Below are 14,928 nucleotides of genomic sequence, written 5' to 3'. Positions count from 1 at the left end.
TGGACAATGACTAGGGAGGATAGAAGGAGAATTGATGCCTTTTAGCTGTGGTGCTGGAGAAGAGTATTGAATATACCCTGGACTGCCAAGAAAACAAACGGATTCATCCTGGAGAGGGTTAAACCAGGCTACTTCTTGGAGGCAAGGATTCTGGGGCTTCGTCTGACATACTTTGGACATGTTGTAAGGAAAGACAAGTCCTTGGAGAGGGACGTTATGCTTGGTAGGGTGGAGGGACAGTGCAGGAGGGGAAGACCCTCTATGAGATGGATTTATTCAGTGACTGGGGTAATCGGGATGGGTGTGTCAGAGGCAATGCGATTGGCACAGGATACAGTGATTTATTGTCTCTGGTCGGCTAGTTGTTGTTTCTGACTAAATGGCACCTAACATCATAACAACTAAACTTATTACTGTAGAGTTGGAACAGATTTCATAGCCGATTCTCTAATGGGTTTTCAGAGGCTGAAAATTGCATGAGAGACCGCCCATCTTTCTACAGCGGAGTTGCTGGTAGTTTAGAACCTTTTACCTTTGAGTTGGCATGCCAACAGCCATCCTCCATGTGAGGATATATTCCATTTTCTTAATTAAGAAGAAAACAATCACAGTTTCACATACTAGATAGCTCTTTGCTAATTGCTTTAAATATGCTCATGATCCTAAAAATATTAAACGGTAACTAAAACACAAAACAAGCAGCATTCACTGTGCTCCCTTCTCTCAAGTCTAGAAGCTGCTATTGCACAGTTAAAACATTTATTGGGGAGACGAGCCCTGAAAAAACCACAGGGGCCGACCGTCCTATCAGTGGGTGCCACAGAGCTCCGCACCGCGGGTTCTGCTGACTCGGCTGTACTCCGTGGTGTTGGGTTCCCGCACAAGCAGGTGCCACTGGGTGCAAGTGCACTTATTTATGACCGCGGGCTTGAGCTGGGACTGCGGGGACCAGAAGCAGCCCTCCCCGGGCCGAGACACCCGATAACCTCGCACAAAAACGCCCCAGCAGTACAGAAGCCCCGTGTCCGCAGGGTCCGCTCTCCTAAGGCGGCCAGTCCAAACCATGCTGCAGTCGACATCTCGCGAGGTTTCGGCGGCTCCCTCCCACCTCGACTCCACCCCCGCCCCTTTCAAGCTCTAGTGCTGGCGGCTGCAGCTATGGCTGCGCTGCGAAGGTTACTTTGGCCGCCGCCGCGGCTCTCGCCTCCGCTTTCCCCGCACCAGCCCTCGCCTGGACATTGGGGGCGGCCTGTGGGGATAGCTCCCAACCCTGCTAGCCGGCCTTTCTCCTGCAAGGAAGAGGAAGAGGGGGCTGTAGCTGAGGCGGCTTGGAGGCGGCGGCGGCGCTGGGGGGAGTTGAGCATCGCGGCGGCGGCCGGTGGGGGTCTGGTCGGTCTGCTGTGTTATCAGCTATATGGGGACCCCAGGGTCGAATCCGTGTCCGCTCCGGGGCACCCATCGGAGAGCCCGACAGGAGAGCCGGAGGACTCTCCTCCCAGCCGGGGACTGCTCCCCATCCCCGTTGCTGCTGCCAAGGAGACGGTATGTGCATGAGCGCGTGCGCGCCGGGGACGGGCCGGCAGGTGACACTTGAAGGGGACGGTCGCCTGGTGCTGCACCTGAGCACAGTGAGGGCATTGAATGGTGTGACATCCTTCCTGATGGCGCCTGTTACTAATCACTGTGACACTGGACATAGGAGGTTACCGCTGTGTAAGCTCTGTAGCAGCAGTCTCGGACCCCCGTGAACGAGAACTAGTCCTTGTAGGCCTGGCAATTGGTTACCAAGTGTTTGGGAAAGTACAGATGATGCTGTCATTGATGCGTCAGGAATTGGAAGGTTGCTGTAGGCAGCACCTTTAATAAACCAAACCATTAATCACAAAATCCTAGGTAAACAAACCCATTCTCAGAAAAGAATAAGGAGCTTGATGAACAGAAATTAGGGTCGATATTGTTGTTAGATGCCGTCGCCATCAAATTGACTATGATGATAGGTCTGCATAATGGAAAGAAAGAAGTTCCTCATCTGAGCAGAAGAACTAATAGTCTAGGAGGCCCAATGGTGTAGGAGGGGTTTTTAAACAGTCGCCTGAGGTTTTCAGAAGCCACTATATTGTATCTTAAGGCAAGAAATGCTAAAGCTGAATGAAGATGTAACTTAGAAAAGAGAAAAAGAAAAAACCATTGAAATGTAATCTCTCTCTCCCTTTATCTTGAGACACTCGGAGGGTGAAAAATGCAGATGAAAGTAATTTATAAAGCAAATAGCTATTCAGTTTTGAAAACTGATGAAATTTCTTTAACCTGCGTTCTTTGCATAGGTGTACAGTGATCAGCGATCTAAGGGTGTTTGGTTTGTTGGGTTTTTTTTTGTTTTTTTTTTAGGGATTGATAATGCAGTTAAGAGAATTTACTTTGGAACTCCTAAGCTACAGAGCACAAACACATAACATAAAGGTCTATTTTACAATGAATATTTAAAATACTGCCTCTGGTACCGTTAATCTTTGTATTCTACCAGCCCAAAGCATGTGTACTTTTGTGGCTTAAAAATGTCATTCCATAAGAGTCCTGTGTATGTCAGAGTAGAATGGTGCTCTTTATGATTATTTTTTTTAAATTTTGACAGTTTTATAACTTTAATAATCAGCTGTTCATTTTCATCCACATTGACTGTAGATTTTTCAAAGTTGTGACAGGTACATAGGTAACCAGTGTATACAACTTGTCTGGGGAATCTTCATCCTCCTTATGTTTTCTGAACAACTATACACGGATACAGTATGGGACATTATTTCTTTGATCTAGGTGGCTTTGTTAAGCCTGGTATCACTGCAAACTTCTGGTATTCCCATCTCCATGGCAAATTTCCAGATTTCCTTGAGTGCCTCAAGGGCATCCTTCAAGCCCACCTTTATGGATGTGCTTGTGAATGTTGATGGTTTACTCTCTGGTCACTACTTTGTTGATAGCAGAATGGTCCTTCTCACCACCCTTCTTTGTTGAGGGTCATATCACCAGGACCAGTTTAGAAAGGAGAGCAGGGGGTTGAGGGAGAAAGCCCTTTAGGAGTTTAAGTAGCTAATTTTTAAAAAATTATAGACCCCGGGTTCTTCTGAGTGAACTCTCACTCCAGTGAGCTCATCATCTGCATGGTTTAAGGAGGAATAGCTTTAGGCATTTGTCCTGACTGACCAGATCAGGACTTTTAATCAAATAAAGTTGTTAGGACCATAGTTGCAAGAAAGGGAGCATTAAAATAGTATTCTATTTTCTTGTTTTAAAAAATTTGTTTTCCTTCTAAAGATGAGAAACAGTATCTTTTGAGTTTTAAAGCACCAGCATCAGAAAGCTAGAACCCTGGCTCCATCACTTACTAGTTGATGTAAATTAGATCGTGAGTAAATTATTATCCTTTCAGATGAACTGACACAGTGACTACAATAATGGACTTGAGCATGGCAGAGGTTGTAAGGATAGTATAGGGCAGGGCAAGATTTCCATCTGGTCATAGGGTTGCCGTGAGGGTAGTTGACTCAATCTTTTTCTCACAGAGTAGCTAAGAGATTCATACTACTGGCACTTAGCAGTCCAACACATGATGTTCCACCCTCTAAGGGCTTCCTGGTGTTAGGAAATGCAAATGAGTTAATATATTTAAAACATATGTAATCTGTATTTGTTTCCTAGGGCTGCCATAACGTGAATGGCTTAAACAATTGAAATGCATTGACTAATAGTCCAGATTCACAGTGTCGGTACAGCCTTGTTCTCTACAGAGACTGTAGGGGAAGATTATTGATTCTCTCAGCTCCAATGCCCCATGTGTTCTTTGGCTCGTAGCTATGCATTATACTCCCATGGCTTTTTCACCTGTGTGTTGTGGAGTCAGTTTTGAGTCAGAATTGACTCAACAGCAATGAATGAGTCTCATGTATAAAGACATCACTCAGATTAGATGAAAACCAAACTCAAACTAATTACCATTAAATCAGAACTGACTCATAGCTGACCCTCCAGCAGATTTTCAGAGCCTGCAGATTGGGCGGGAGAAGATTGCTCATCTTTCTCCCATAGAGCAGCTGGTGGATTTGAACTGTTTGCCTTTGGTTTGCAGCACAACTCTCTATTGACCAGGCCACCAGATGGCAATTTACTTTGGTATGATCTCTTGTTAATAGATATTATCTTCAAAAACCCCGTTTCAGACAAGGGTTAGGATTTAAACATTTCTTCTCTGGGGAGACAATCTATAATAGCTCCTGTATATTCAGCTTCAGTAAATTTTAGATTTATTTTATTCACTTAGTTTACTTACTTATCTATTTCTTTAAGCCTTTGTGTCCATTCCAGCTTGTGACCCTCTGGGATTTCCAGGGAACCCTAATGGCATAGTGCATTTATGTTGGACTACTGACTAAATGGTGCACAGAAACCCAATGGAGGGTTGTTTGTTTGATGCCGTCGAGTTGTAGACGACTCACAGCGACCCTATGAATGAACGGCCTGAGCACTGTTCGTACATAGAGTTTCCGGAGGCAAGCCATTTCAGAAATGGATGCCGCTCCTCCTTCCAGAATGGAGGGTTACTCTGAGTTAAAATAGATTCTAACATGGTTGATACAATTTTTAGGGATACCAGTTGCCACATCTTTCTCTCTGTAAGTTAGATTTAATTTTCAGCTTTGCTGATTTGTAGCTAAGTACAATCAGAACTTCTTAATACATATTTACTTCATCTAGTCTTTGCTCATTAATATTAAAGGTCTCAAAACTGTTCTTGAGATGGTCTTTAAATTCAGGAGGCATAGACACAAGGTCAAACTTTGGTTCTTGTAGATTTTGATTTTCTTTAACTTCAGTTTGAACTTTCATATAAATAGTTGATGGTCTGATTCACAATCGGCACCCAGCCTAATTTTTACGGCTGATATTGAACTTCTCCAACAATTTTCCCCATGTATATAATCAGTCTGATTTCTATGTAGGGCATCAGGTGAGGTCTATGGTGTATAGTCGTTGTTTGTGTTTCTTATAAAAGGCATTTTCATAAATAGTGTAATGAATAAGTCATTGATTTTACAGAATTCTATCAGTATCACCAGGCTTATTTCTGTCACCAAGACCATGTTTTCTGACTACTGATTTTTCTTTCTTATTCCCAAATTTGTCATTCCAGTCAGACATTATTACTAATGTATCTTGGTTGCATGTTCAATAGATTCCAGAACACTCTACTGTACTTATGTGAAACCTATACGTGGACCAGGAAGCAGTTGTCAAAGCAAGGAAACACTACATGGTTCAAAAATCAGGAAAAGCGTACACCAGGGATTCATCCTATCTCCATACTTTTTCAGTTTATATGTGGAACAAATCAGCCAGGAGGCTGGGCTCTAGGAGGAGGAATGTGACATTGGGATTGGAGGAAGACTTACCAACAACTTGCGTTATGCAAATAGCATAACCTTGTTTGCCAAAACTGAAGACCTGAGGCATTTGGTGTAGAAGGTCACAGACTGAAGCCTTCAATATGGATTGAAGCTCAACATCAAGAAAACAAAGATTCTAACCACTGGGCCAATTGGCAGCATTGCGATAGACCTGGAAGAGACTGAGATTGTTAACAATGTCCGTTTCCTTGGCTCTACAATCAGCACTCTTAGTACCAGCAGCCAGGAAATCGAAAGATGAATTGCATTAGGAAAATCTGTTGTTAGGGACTTCTCTAGAGTACTGAAGACCAACAATGTCAGTCTGGAGACTAAGGTGCTCCACATCCAAGCCATGGTCTTTGCGGTTTCTTGCTGTGAGAGCTGGTCAATGACTAAGGATGTTAGAAGAAGAATAAAAAGCCTTTGAGTTGTGGTGCTAGAGTTGACTGTTGAATGGACTGTGAAGAGAATTAACAAGTCTGTCCCGGAGAGGGTAAAACTGAAGTGCTTCTTGGAGGCAAGGATTTTGGAGTTCCCTCTGACATGCTGTGGGAATGTTGGAAGAGGGGAGCAGTCCTTGGAGAGGAATATCATGCTTGGAAGGGTGGTGGGACAGCGCAAGAGAAAAAGACCCTGGATGAGGTAAATTGACTTAATGGCTGGGGTAAAGGGGATAGGTATATCAGAGTTAATAAAAGTAGCTCAAGATTGAGCAGGGTTCAGAGCTGTTTTACATTTGGTCACTATGAGTCGGAAGCAACTCTGTGGCACATAACAACAACATCTGGTTTAAAAGTTATATAATGCTAAAGTCTCTATTCTACCTTTCCCAAGACCATAGTTTCATTGTTGTTTCTTTTGTATATAGTTTTCAACTCCCTTTGACACTTTTATGATTCCTTTATACCTGGCATTAAGAAATTTAACAATCATGAACCTTGATGTAGAATTTTCCCCCCTTCATTTCTCAAACTAGATACTTGCAAGTTCTTTCAATATGCAAATTTATAACACTTCATTCTTTGTCATTTTGTGTTATTTCTTTGACCGTTTCCTCTCTTGTGGTTTTCTCTGGGTTTTTTTCCCCTCCCTAGAACTGTTATCAGTTTGCGATTAAATTGCCTGACAGTGGTCTAATATAATTTTCTGATCTTTATCCCAATTCTCTTATCTTTTCTGTTCATTTTTATGGGCATTAACCACCTCTTCATCTTCCATCCCTCCTCATTTTTTCAAAAAATGTCAATCATCCTAATGCTTAATTTGCCATTGTTGTTGTTGTTGTTGTTTGATGCTGTTAAGTACAACCCAAAGCAACCCTATGAAAAACAGATCTGAACCCAGTCCTATCCTATGCCGTCTTCACACTTCTGACACATTAGAGGCCATTATGGCAGTTACTATATCAATCATCTGGTCGAGGGTTGTCCTCTCCTTTGCCGACCCTCCAACTTTGTGAGCATCATCTCCTTCTCGCCATCAGTTCTTCTTCTGTCATTTTTATTCATTGACCAGCTCTCAGATGCATAGCAAGTGGTCTGAAAGGCTGTGGTCTGAATCAGACACACCTTAGTCCTGAAACTGACATCATTATCCCTCAATAATTTTCAGAGTTTCCTAACTGCAGACTTTCCCAGTACAGCATCTCTCCTGATTTCCTTGGGTGTTAATTGTGGATCCAAGTAAGATGAAGGTGTTGACAATTTCAATCTCTTCTCCATCCATCATGATGTTGTCTAACAGTGCAGTGGTAAGAATCTTTGTTTTCTTGACAATTTCAAACTTTTTCCCACTTATCATGATTCTACCTGTCGGTCCAGTGGTAAGAATGTTCATTTTCTTGACCTTGAGATGCAGTGTATATTAAAGGCTGTATTCTTTTATCTTCTGCAGCAAATGCTTCAGGTCCTCCTCACTTTCAGCAGGCAAGATTGTAATCATCTGCATAATGCAGGTTGTTGGTGAGTCGTCCTCTAATCCTAGTGGTACATTCCTCTTCACAGAGTCCAGCCTCCAGATGATCTATTCCACATATAGATAGAAAAGGTATGGAGATAGGATGCATCCCTGATATACACCTTTCCTGATTTTGAACTATGCTGTGTTTCCTCACTCTGTTCTGATGGCTATCTCCTGGTGCAAGTAGAGGTTTACATAATGGTAGGATCCACTCATAAGTACTTTGGAATAAGGCCTCATGATCTTCTTCCAAAAGATTACCTACCACCTGAATGTGTATAAGGTCACGTTAAGTGAGCAATGACTCTGTAGCATCTTAAAAAACAAACAAACCAAAAAACACCTCTTTGGAATAAGTTTGTTGGTGGTGTTTTGTTTGGTTTTTTAAAACTATCTTTGTTTCTTCCAGATCACCCTCCACCTCTACCCGGATTTAATCATTATTATTGTTATTATATACTGTTGAGTCAGAACTGACTCATCGCTGGCCCTCCTGTGGGTTTTCAGATTCTGTAAATTGTACTGGCAGAGATCACTCTCTTCTTCCTTGGAGCACCTAGTGAATTTGAATTAAGTGTCTTAGGGTTGGCAGTACAATCCCTTACCAGTAAGCCACCTTTCCTGAGTTAGTCTTTCTGTTTGAGTTTGTAGCCTTTCCTCACTTATCTGTGATTTCCTTTCCATGTATAAGTATCCATATTGGATATTCCTATCCATATTTGAGAGAGAAGCCATCATGACACAAGGTTAAGGGCTCAGCTGCCAACTAAATGGTTCAAACTCATCAGTGGCTCTGCAGGAGAAAAGACCTGGCAGTCTGCTCTCATAAAATTACAGCCAAAAAAACACTATGGAATATATATACTCTGTTATCATGCATTGTTCCAGCTATCAGCTGAGACTGACTGGCTAGCACACACCCCACTATATCTGAAAGCCACTCAGATACTTTTAGTACAAGAATCATAGCTTAATATTCTTCATTAGGTAGATAAGTTCTTTATTAGAATGACTTCCAAGGTGTCATTATTTGTAAGGCTTTTCACAAATACCATTGAGCTCTCAAGAATGTGACACATGGGAAGAACAGTAACATTTTGGATAGAGATGCATACATGTGTGAGACCATGTGTGCTAGAGATTGCTGTTAGGTGCTGTTAAAATGACTGTGACTCCTAGCAACTCTGTGAAGTGCAGATTTTACCCTGCCCTGTCCTGTGGCATCCTTATCAGTAGCTGGTAATATACTTATGTATGGTTAACTGATCCAGTCTTTTCAGCCTTATACTTAATCTGCATCTAAAACTTCTTGTCTTTTCAAATCTTTAGCCTGCTTGGGGTTCTGATGAGTACATTAGCTTGCATCTAATTGGACGACTTCTCCACAATACCTAGGTAGTGGTTGTGCTTCCCTAAGTCAATTACCACTGCTCTATCTCTTTGATTTTATAGAAATTTTATGAATTTTCTTGAGTCTTAAGTCTCTTTTCACTTTCTTTATCCATTTTTGTTTTATCTTTTTAAAAATTTCCTTACTGTGGCATAAAGGGACAAAGAGGTTGAAAGACCCCATGAGGTCAGTCTGCTAGGTTTGAGAAATAGGCATTTAAATCTGTCTTTTTTTTCCCTTCTTCTTTTATCATGCTTGTTTTATTTTCCTGAAGTTGTATAATTTTTTTCTTTTGATATTTAAAGCTACAGCTAAGAACTTTACTTTATAAAGCCACTTTAGAGAACATATTATAATGACCATAAGTCTAGTCTATAAATAAAATTAATCATTAGGTGCTATAAGAATAATTGAGTTGATGAGGTGATAACATAAGTAAATATGGCTTTGTTCTCGCAGCCTTGAAGATTCTTGTTCTAAATATATTGGCTTTTAGTTTTTTTTCTTCTGAAGACTTTTCCAGATCTGTTCCACTAAACCAAACCCACAGCCACCTAGTTGATTCTAACTCATAGCAACCCTAAAGACAGAGCAGAATTGTACCACAGGGTTTCTAAGGCTGTGAATCTTTGTGGAAGCAAATGCCTTTATTTTTTTCCTTCAAGGTAGCTGCTGGATTTGAACCTCTTGCCTTTCAATCAACAGTCCAGTGCTTAATCCACTGCTTACCCTATACTTGGAGATAATGACTTTATAGGGTAATTATGTATCCCTTGTCTGTTTTCTGTTTGTGCTTGTGTTTATGTTAACTCTCCAAGATGAGCTACTAGTTGGCTGGTCTTGGACTCTTTGACTTTTGCATTGCATGGAGTGCCTATTGCACCATAAATATTTGATTTTAAATTAATAAACCCATGTTTATTTGCAAGAGGGATACAAATTGAAATAGCATAACCACATTTTGAAATTATTTGATATTTTCTACAGTTAAAGTAGTTATTTATAGCATTAGAATTGGGAAAACTTTAGTCAGGGTCAAAATTCAGGCATTAGGAGACCAAGTCACATGACACTGTATTTATTTTAATTGTGCAAGTTTGCTTGCCAAAAATTTTCAATAAACTATTGCCTTGAACTTTATTAAATATTACATAGATACGTTGACAGGGTACTGTTTAGAACCTTGCCATTTTAGTCTTAAAGCATTATTTTAATTACTAGAAAAACATTTTGTTCTAGAATTGCCTTTTTGTTTTTGTCCAGGAGGAGTTGGGGGTGGGGAGAAATCTACTAGATTACTCAATAAACTTTCACCCAGCATTTTACTTACTATTTTAAATATGTCATCTAATTTTTGAGTTACTAATTTTAAGAAGCTCAGCCGGCTTGGTTCAAAATTCACTTAGTTCAAAATTGTTATGTCTCTAGTTTCTTCCTAGACGTTTCAAAATTTCTTTAGTTCTTTATTACCTCATTTTTCTACTAAATTTCTTTTTAAGGAAATGTTTCGTGAAATGTTGGGATATAATTAGTCTTTTCTAGAATATTGAAGAATTTTCAAGATACTTAAATGGGGAAAGTCCTAACAATTTAAATGGTGAGGAAGGTCATATAACATGAAATTGAAGATAATTCTTTGGAGATAAAATTGTGTAGTAATATAAACTAAGTGGTGTATCCTCTTTTGATTTCCTACATCACTCTGCCAGAAGAAGTCTCTCAGATTTTATCCATTTGACCTAATTCTTGTTAGAAGTAGAGCCATATACAGAAATCCCAGTGTAGAATTCTTTCTTAAGAATTTACAGAGTACAGTTTTAAGAGACATAAACGCAGGTTATATACATGGATTTCACCTGATGGTATGCAGAGGAATCAGATTGATTACATCTGTGGAAAGAACCGCTGTAGAAGCTCAATATTAGCTGTGAAAACTAGGTCAGGAGCTGATTGTGGAACAGACCACCAACTACTCATATGCAAGTTCAAGCTAAAGCTGAGGAAAATGAAACTAAGTCCATGGGAACCAAAATATGACTTTGAGTCTCTCCCACCTGAATTTCAGAATCATCTCAGGAACAGGTTTGAGGCCTTGAACACTAAGAAGACCAGACGAGTTGTGGGAGGATATCAAGGGTATCATCCAGGAAGAGTGCAAACGGTCATTGAAAAGACAGAAGAGGAAGAGAAGACCAAACACTGGAGCGCAGACAAGCCAAAGCACAAGGAAGAACTCAAGATACCAAAGAGTTGAATAGAAGATTTCAAAAGGTAGCACGGGATGGCGTAAAATATTACAATGAAATGTGCAAGGAGTTGGAGTCAGAAAAATCAAAAGGGTTGAAGTTGCTCAGCATTTCTTAAGCTCAAGAAACTGAAGAACAAATTCAAACCTCGAGTTGCTATAATCAAGAATGCCTTAGAATATTGAATGATCCAGGAAGTATTAAAAGAAGATGGAAAGAATATACTGAGAGTCACTGTATTGAAAGGAATTGGCAGACACAGGATAATTTCATGAAACAACATATGAGCAAGAGCCTATGGTAATGAACGAAGAAGTTCAAGCTGCTTTGAAGGAAATAGCAATAAAATAAGGCCCCAAGAATAGACGGTATACCAATTGAGATATTTCCGCTAACAGATGCTGCCCTGGACGTGCTCACCAAGTTGTGCCAAGAAATCTGGAGAACAACTACTTGGCCAACTGACTGGAAGAGATCTATATTTGTTCTCATCTCAAAGAAGGGTGACCCAACAGAGTGTGGAAACTATAGAACAATCTCATTAATTTCACAGCAAGCAAGATTGTACTGAAGATTATCCAAAAACGACTGAAACAACACATCAGCAGAGAACTGCCAAAAGTCCAGACTGGGTTTAGAAGGGGTCGTGGTATTAGGGATATTGTAGCTAATGTTAGATGGATCTTAGTTGAAAGCAGGGAATACCGAGGAACGAATGTCTGTGTTTCATTGACTATGCAAAGGCGTTTTTGACGGTGTGGATCATAACAAACTGTGGCTGACTCTGAGAAGAATGGGAATCCCAGAACACTTGATCTTGCTAATGAGAAACCTATACTTGGACCAAGAGGCAGTCGTCAGAACAGAGCAGGAAAACACTGCATTGTTCAAAATTGGGAAGGGCGTACACCAGGGATTTGTCCTATCTCCATACCTTTTCAACCTGTATGCAGAGCAGATTATCCAGGAGGCTGGGCTCTATGAGGAGGAATGTGGGATCAAGATTGGTGGAAGATCTATCAACAGTCTGCAATATGCAGATGACACAACCCTGCTTGCAGAAACTGAGGAGGACCTGAAGTGCTTGCTGCAGAGGGTCAAGGACTGCAGCCTTCAGTATGGATTGACACTCAATATCAAGAGGACAAAGATTCTCACCACTGGGCCAATTGGTAGCATCAGGATGGATGGTGAAGAGATTGAGATTGTTCACAGCTTTGGTTTGCTTGGCTCTACAGTCATCGCTCTCGGCACCAGTAGCCAGGAAATTAAAAGACATATTGCCATGGGAAAGTCTACTGTTAGGGACCTCTCCAGAGTACTGAAGAGCAATGGTGTCTCTCTGGAGACTAAGGTGTGTCTGATACAGGCCATGGTCTTTGCAATCACTTGTTATGCATCAGAGAGTTGGACAATTACTAAGGAGGATAGAAGGAGAATTGATGCCTTTGAGCTGTGATGCTGGAGAAGAGTATTGAGGGTACCATGGACTACTAGGAAAACAAACACATTCATCCTGGAAAGGGTCAAACCGGGCGGCTCCTTGGAGGCAAGGATTCTGAGGCTCCGTCTAACATACTTTGGACATGTTGTAAGGAGGACCGGTCTTTGGAGAGGGACATCATGCTTGGGAGGGTGGAGGGACAGCGCAGGAGGGGAAGACCCTCTATGAGTTGGATTGATTCAGTGACTGGGGCAATTGGGATGGGTGTATTGGAGATGGTGCAATTGGCACAGGACAGAGCGGAGTTTAGGGATGTTGTACATAGGGTCACTATGAGTCGCAAGCGAACTCGACGGCACATAATAACAACAGCAACAACCGTTTTGGGGGGAAAGCTATTTTCTCTTTGTATTCACACCTGCCAAGAGAAAAAACAGGTCTTTCCTGGAGAGGATAAAACTGAGCTACTTCTTGGGGGCCAAGGATTTTTAAGCTCTGTCTCACATACTTTGGTCATGTTGCTAGAGGGACCAGTTCTTGGAGAAGCACATCATGCTTGGAAGGGTAGTAGGACAGCATAAGAGATGGTGATTCTGGATGAGATGCATTGACACAGTAACTGTGGTAATAGGGTCAGGTGTGTCAGAGGCACCAAGATTGGCTCAGGATAGGGCAGGGTTCAGAGCTATTTTGCATAGTTTGGTTATGAGTGGAAAGCGACTCAATGGCACATAACAATAGTATACGTTGTTGTTATGTGCCGTCGAGTTGCTTGCGACTCAAAGTGACCCTGTGTACAATAGCCCTCAACCCTGTTTTGTCCTATGCCAATTGCATTGCCTCTGACACACCTATCCCCATTACCCCAGTCACTGAATCAATCCACCTCATAGAAGGCCTTCCCCTCTTGCTCCGTCCTTCCACCCTCCCAAGCATGATGTCCCACTCCAAGGACTTGTTCCTCCTTACAACGTGTCCAGAGTATGTCAGATGAAGCCCCAGAATCCTTGCCTCCAAGGATGAATCTGTTTTCTTGGCAGTCCAGGGTACATTCTATACTCTTCTCCAGCACCACAGCTCCAAGGCATCAATTCTCCTTCTATCCTCCCTAGTCATCGTCCAACTCTCTGATGCATAACAAGTGATTGCAAAGACCATAGCCTGTATCCGATGCACCTTAGTCTCCAGAGTAACACCATTGCTCTTCAGTACCCTGGAGAGGTCCCTAACAGTAGACTTTCCCATTGCAATAGATCTTTTAATTTCCTGGCTACTGGTGCCAAGAGTGTTGACCATGGAGCCAAGCGGACTAAAGCTGTGAACAATCTCAAATCTCTTCACCATCCATCCTGATGCTGCCATTTGGTCCAGTGGTGAGAATCTTTGTCTTCTTGACATTGAGCCTCAATCCATACTGAAGGCTGCAGTCTGTGACCCTCTGCAGCAAGCATTTCAGGTCCTCCTCAGTTTCAGCAAGCATGGTTGTGTCATCTGCAAAATGCTGATTGTTAATAGATCTTCCACCAGCACTTCTCCTCATAGAGCCCAGCCTCTCGGATAATCTGTTCTGCTTACAGGTTAAAAAGGTATGGAGATAGGACACATCCCTGGCATAAACTTTTTCCAATTTTGAACCACTCAGTGTTTCCCTGCTCTGTTCTGATGACTGCCTCTTGGTCCAAGTATAGGTTTCTCATTAGCACCATCAAGTGTTCTGGGATTCCCATTCTTCTCAGAGTCAGCCACAGTTTGTTATGATCCACACAGTCAAATGCTGTTGCATGATCAATGAAACACAGATAGACATTCTTCTGGTATTCCCTGCTTTCAACTAAGGTCCATCTAACATCAGCTATAATATCCATAGTACCACGTTACCAAATAATTTAAAACTAGAATTTTACTCTGAGTTGTTATAGTGAGCTTGCTCCATCCCATTCAGCACCACCCCCCCACTCCCAGCCAACCTTTGGCTTATGCCTCAAGTCACTTTTGTGATGCCTGTCATTTCGCACTGTTGCTAATTTCTCACGCTTCTACCAGTTCTCTTGAGTTAATTGACCAGCATTTAGGAAAAATCCTTTTAGGGAAAGAATTGTTGGAGAAGCTGAATATCAGCTGTGAAAACTAGACCAGGAGCTGATTGTGAAACAGACTATCAACTACTCATATGCATATTCATACTAAAGATAAAGAAGGTTAAATCAGGAACCAAAACTTGACTATAAGCCTATCCCACTTAAATTTAAAAATCATCTCAGGAACAGATTTGAGGCCTTGAACACTAATAAGTGAAGACCAGATAAGCTATGGGAGGATATCAAGAATAGATCATTACAAAGACAGAGGAGGAATAAAATAAAGACTGAGATAGATTTCAGAAGAGACTCTGAATATTTCACTGGAGCATTGAGAAGCCAAGGTGAAAAGAAAAAAACAGGAAATTAAGGA

At 41.5% G+C, this 14,928-nt stretch overlaps 1 protein-coding gene across 1 annotated transcript in view; it reads left to right on the top strand.

Annotated features, from left to right (window-relative positions):
* Nucleotides 1–1,129: 1,129 nt before the first annotated feature.
* The window catches only part of MICU3 (mitochondrial calcium uptake family, member 3), a 156,395-nt gene continuing 142,596 nt past the window's right edge, over nucleotides 1,130–14,928 (top strand). Inside the window, exon 1 of the mRNA XM_006893555.1 lies at nucleotides 1,130–1,542. Coding sequence (XP_006893617.1) covers nucleotides 1,159–1,542 — 384 coding nt within the window. The 5' untranslated portion in view covers nucleotides 1,130–1,158. The remainder of the gene's footprint in view (nucleotides 1,543–14,928) is intronic.

The sequence above is a fragment of the Elephantulus edwardii genome, unplaced genomic scaffold, assembly GCF_000299155.1.
Source record: "Elephantulus edwardii isolate Elephantulus edwardi_28Jun2011 unplaced genomic scaffold, EleEdw1.0 scaffold00128, whole genome shotgun sequence".
Lineage (NCBI taxonomy): Eukaryota > Metazoa > Chordata > Mammalia > Macroscelidea > Macroscelididae > Elephantulus > Elephantulus edwardii.
This window is presented reverse-complemented; position numbering and strand designations above follow the sequence as displayed.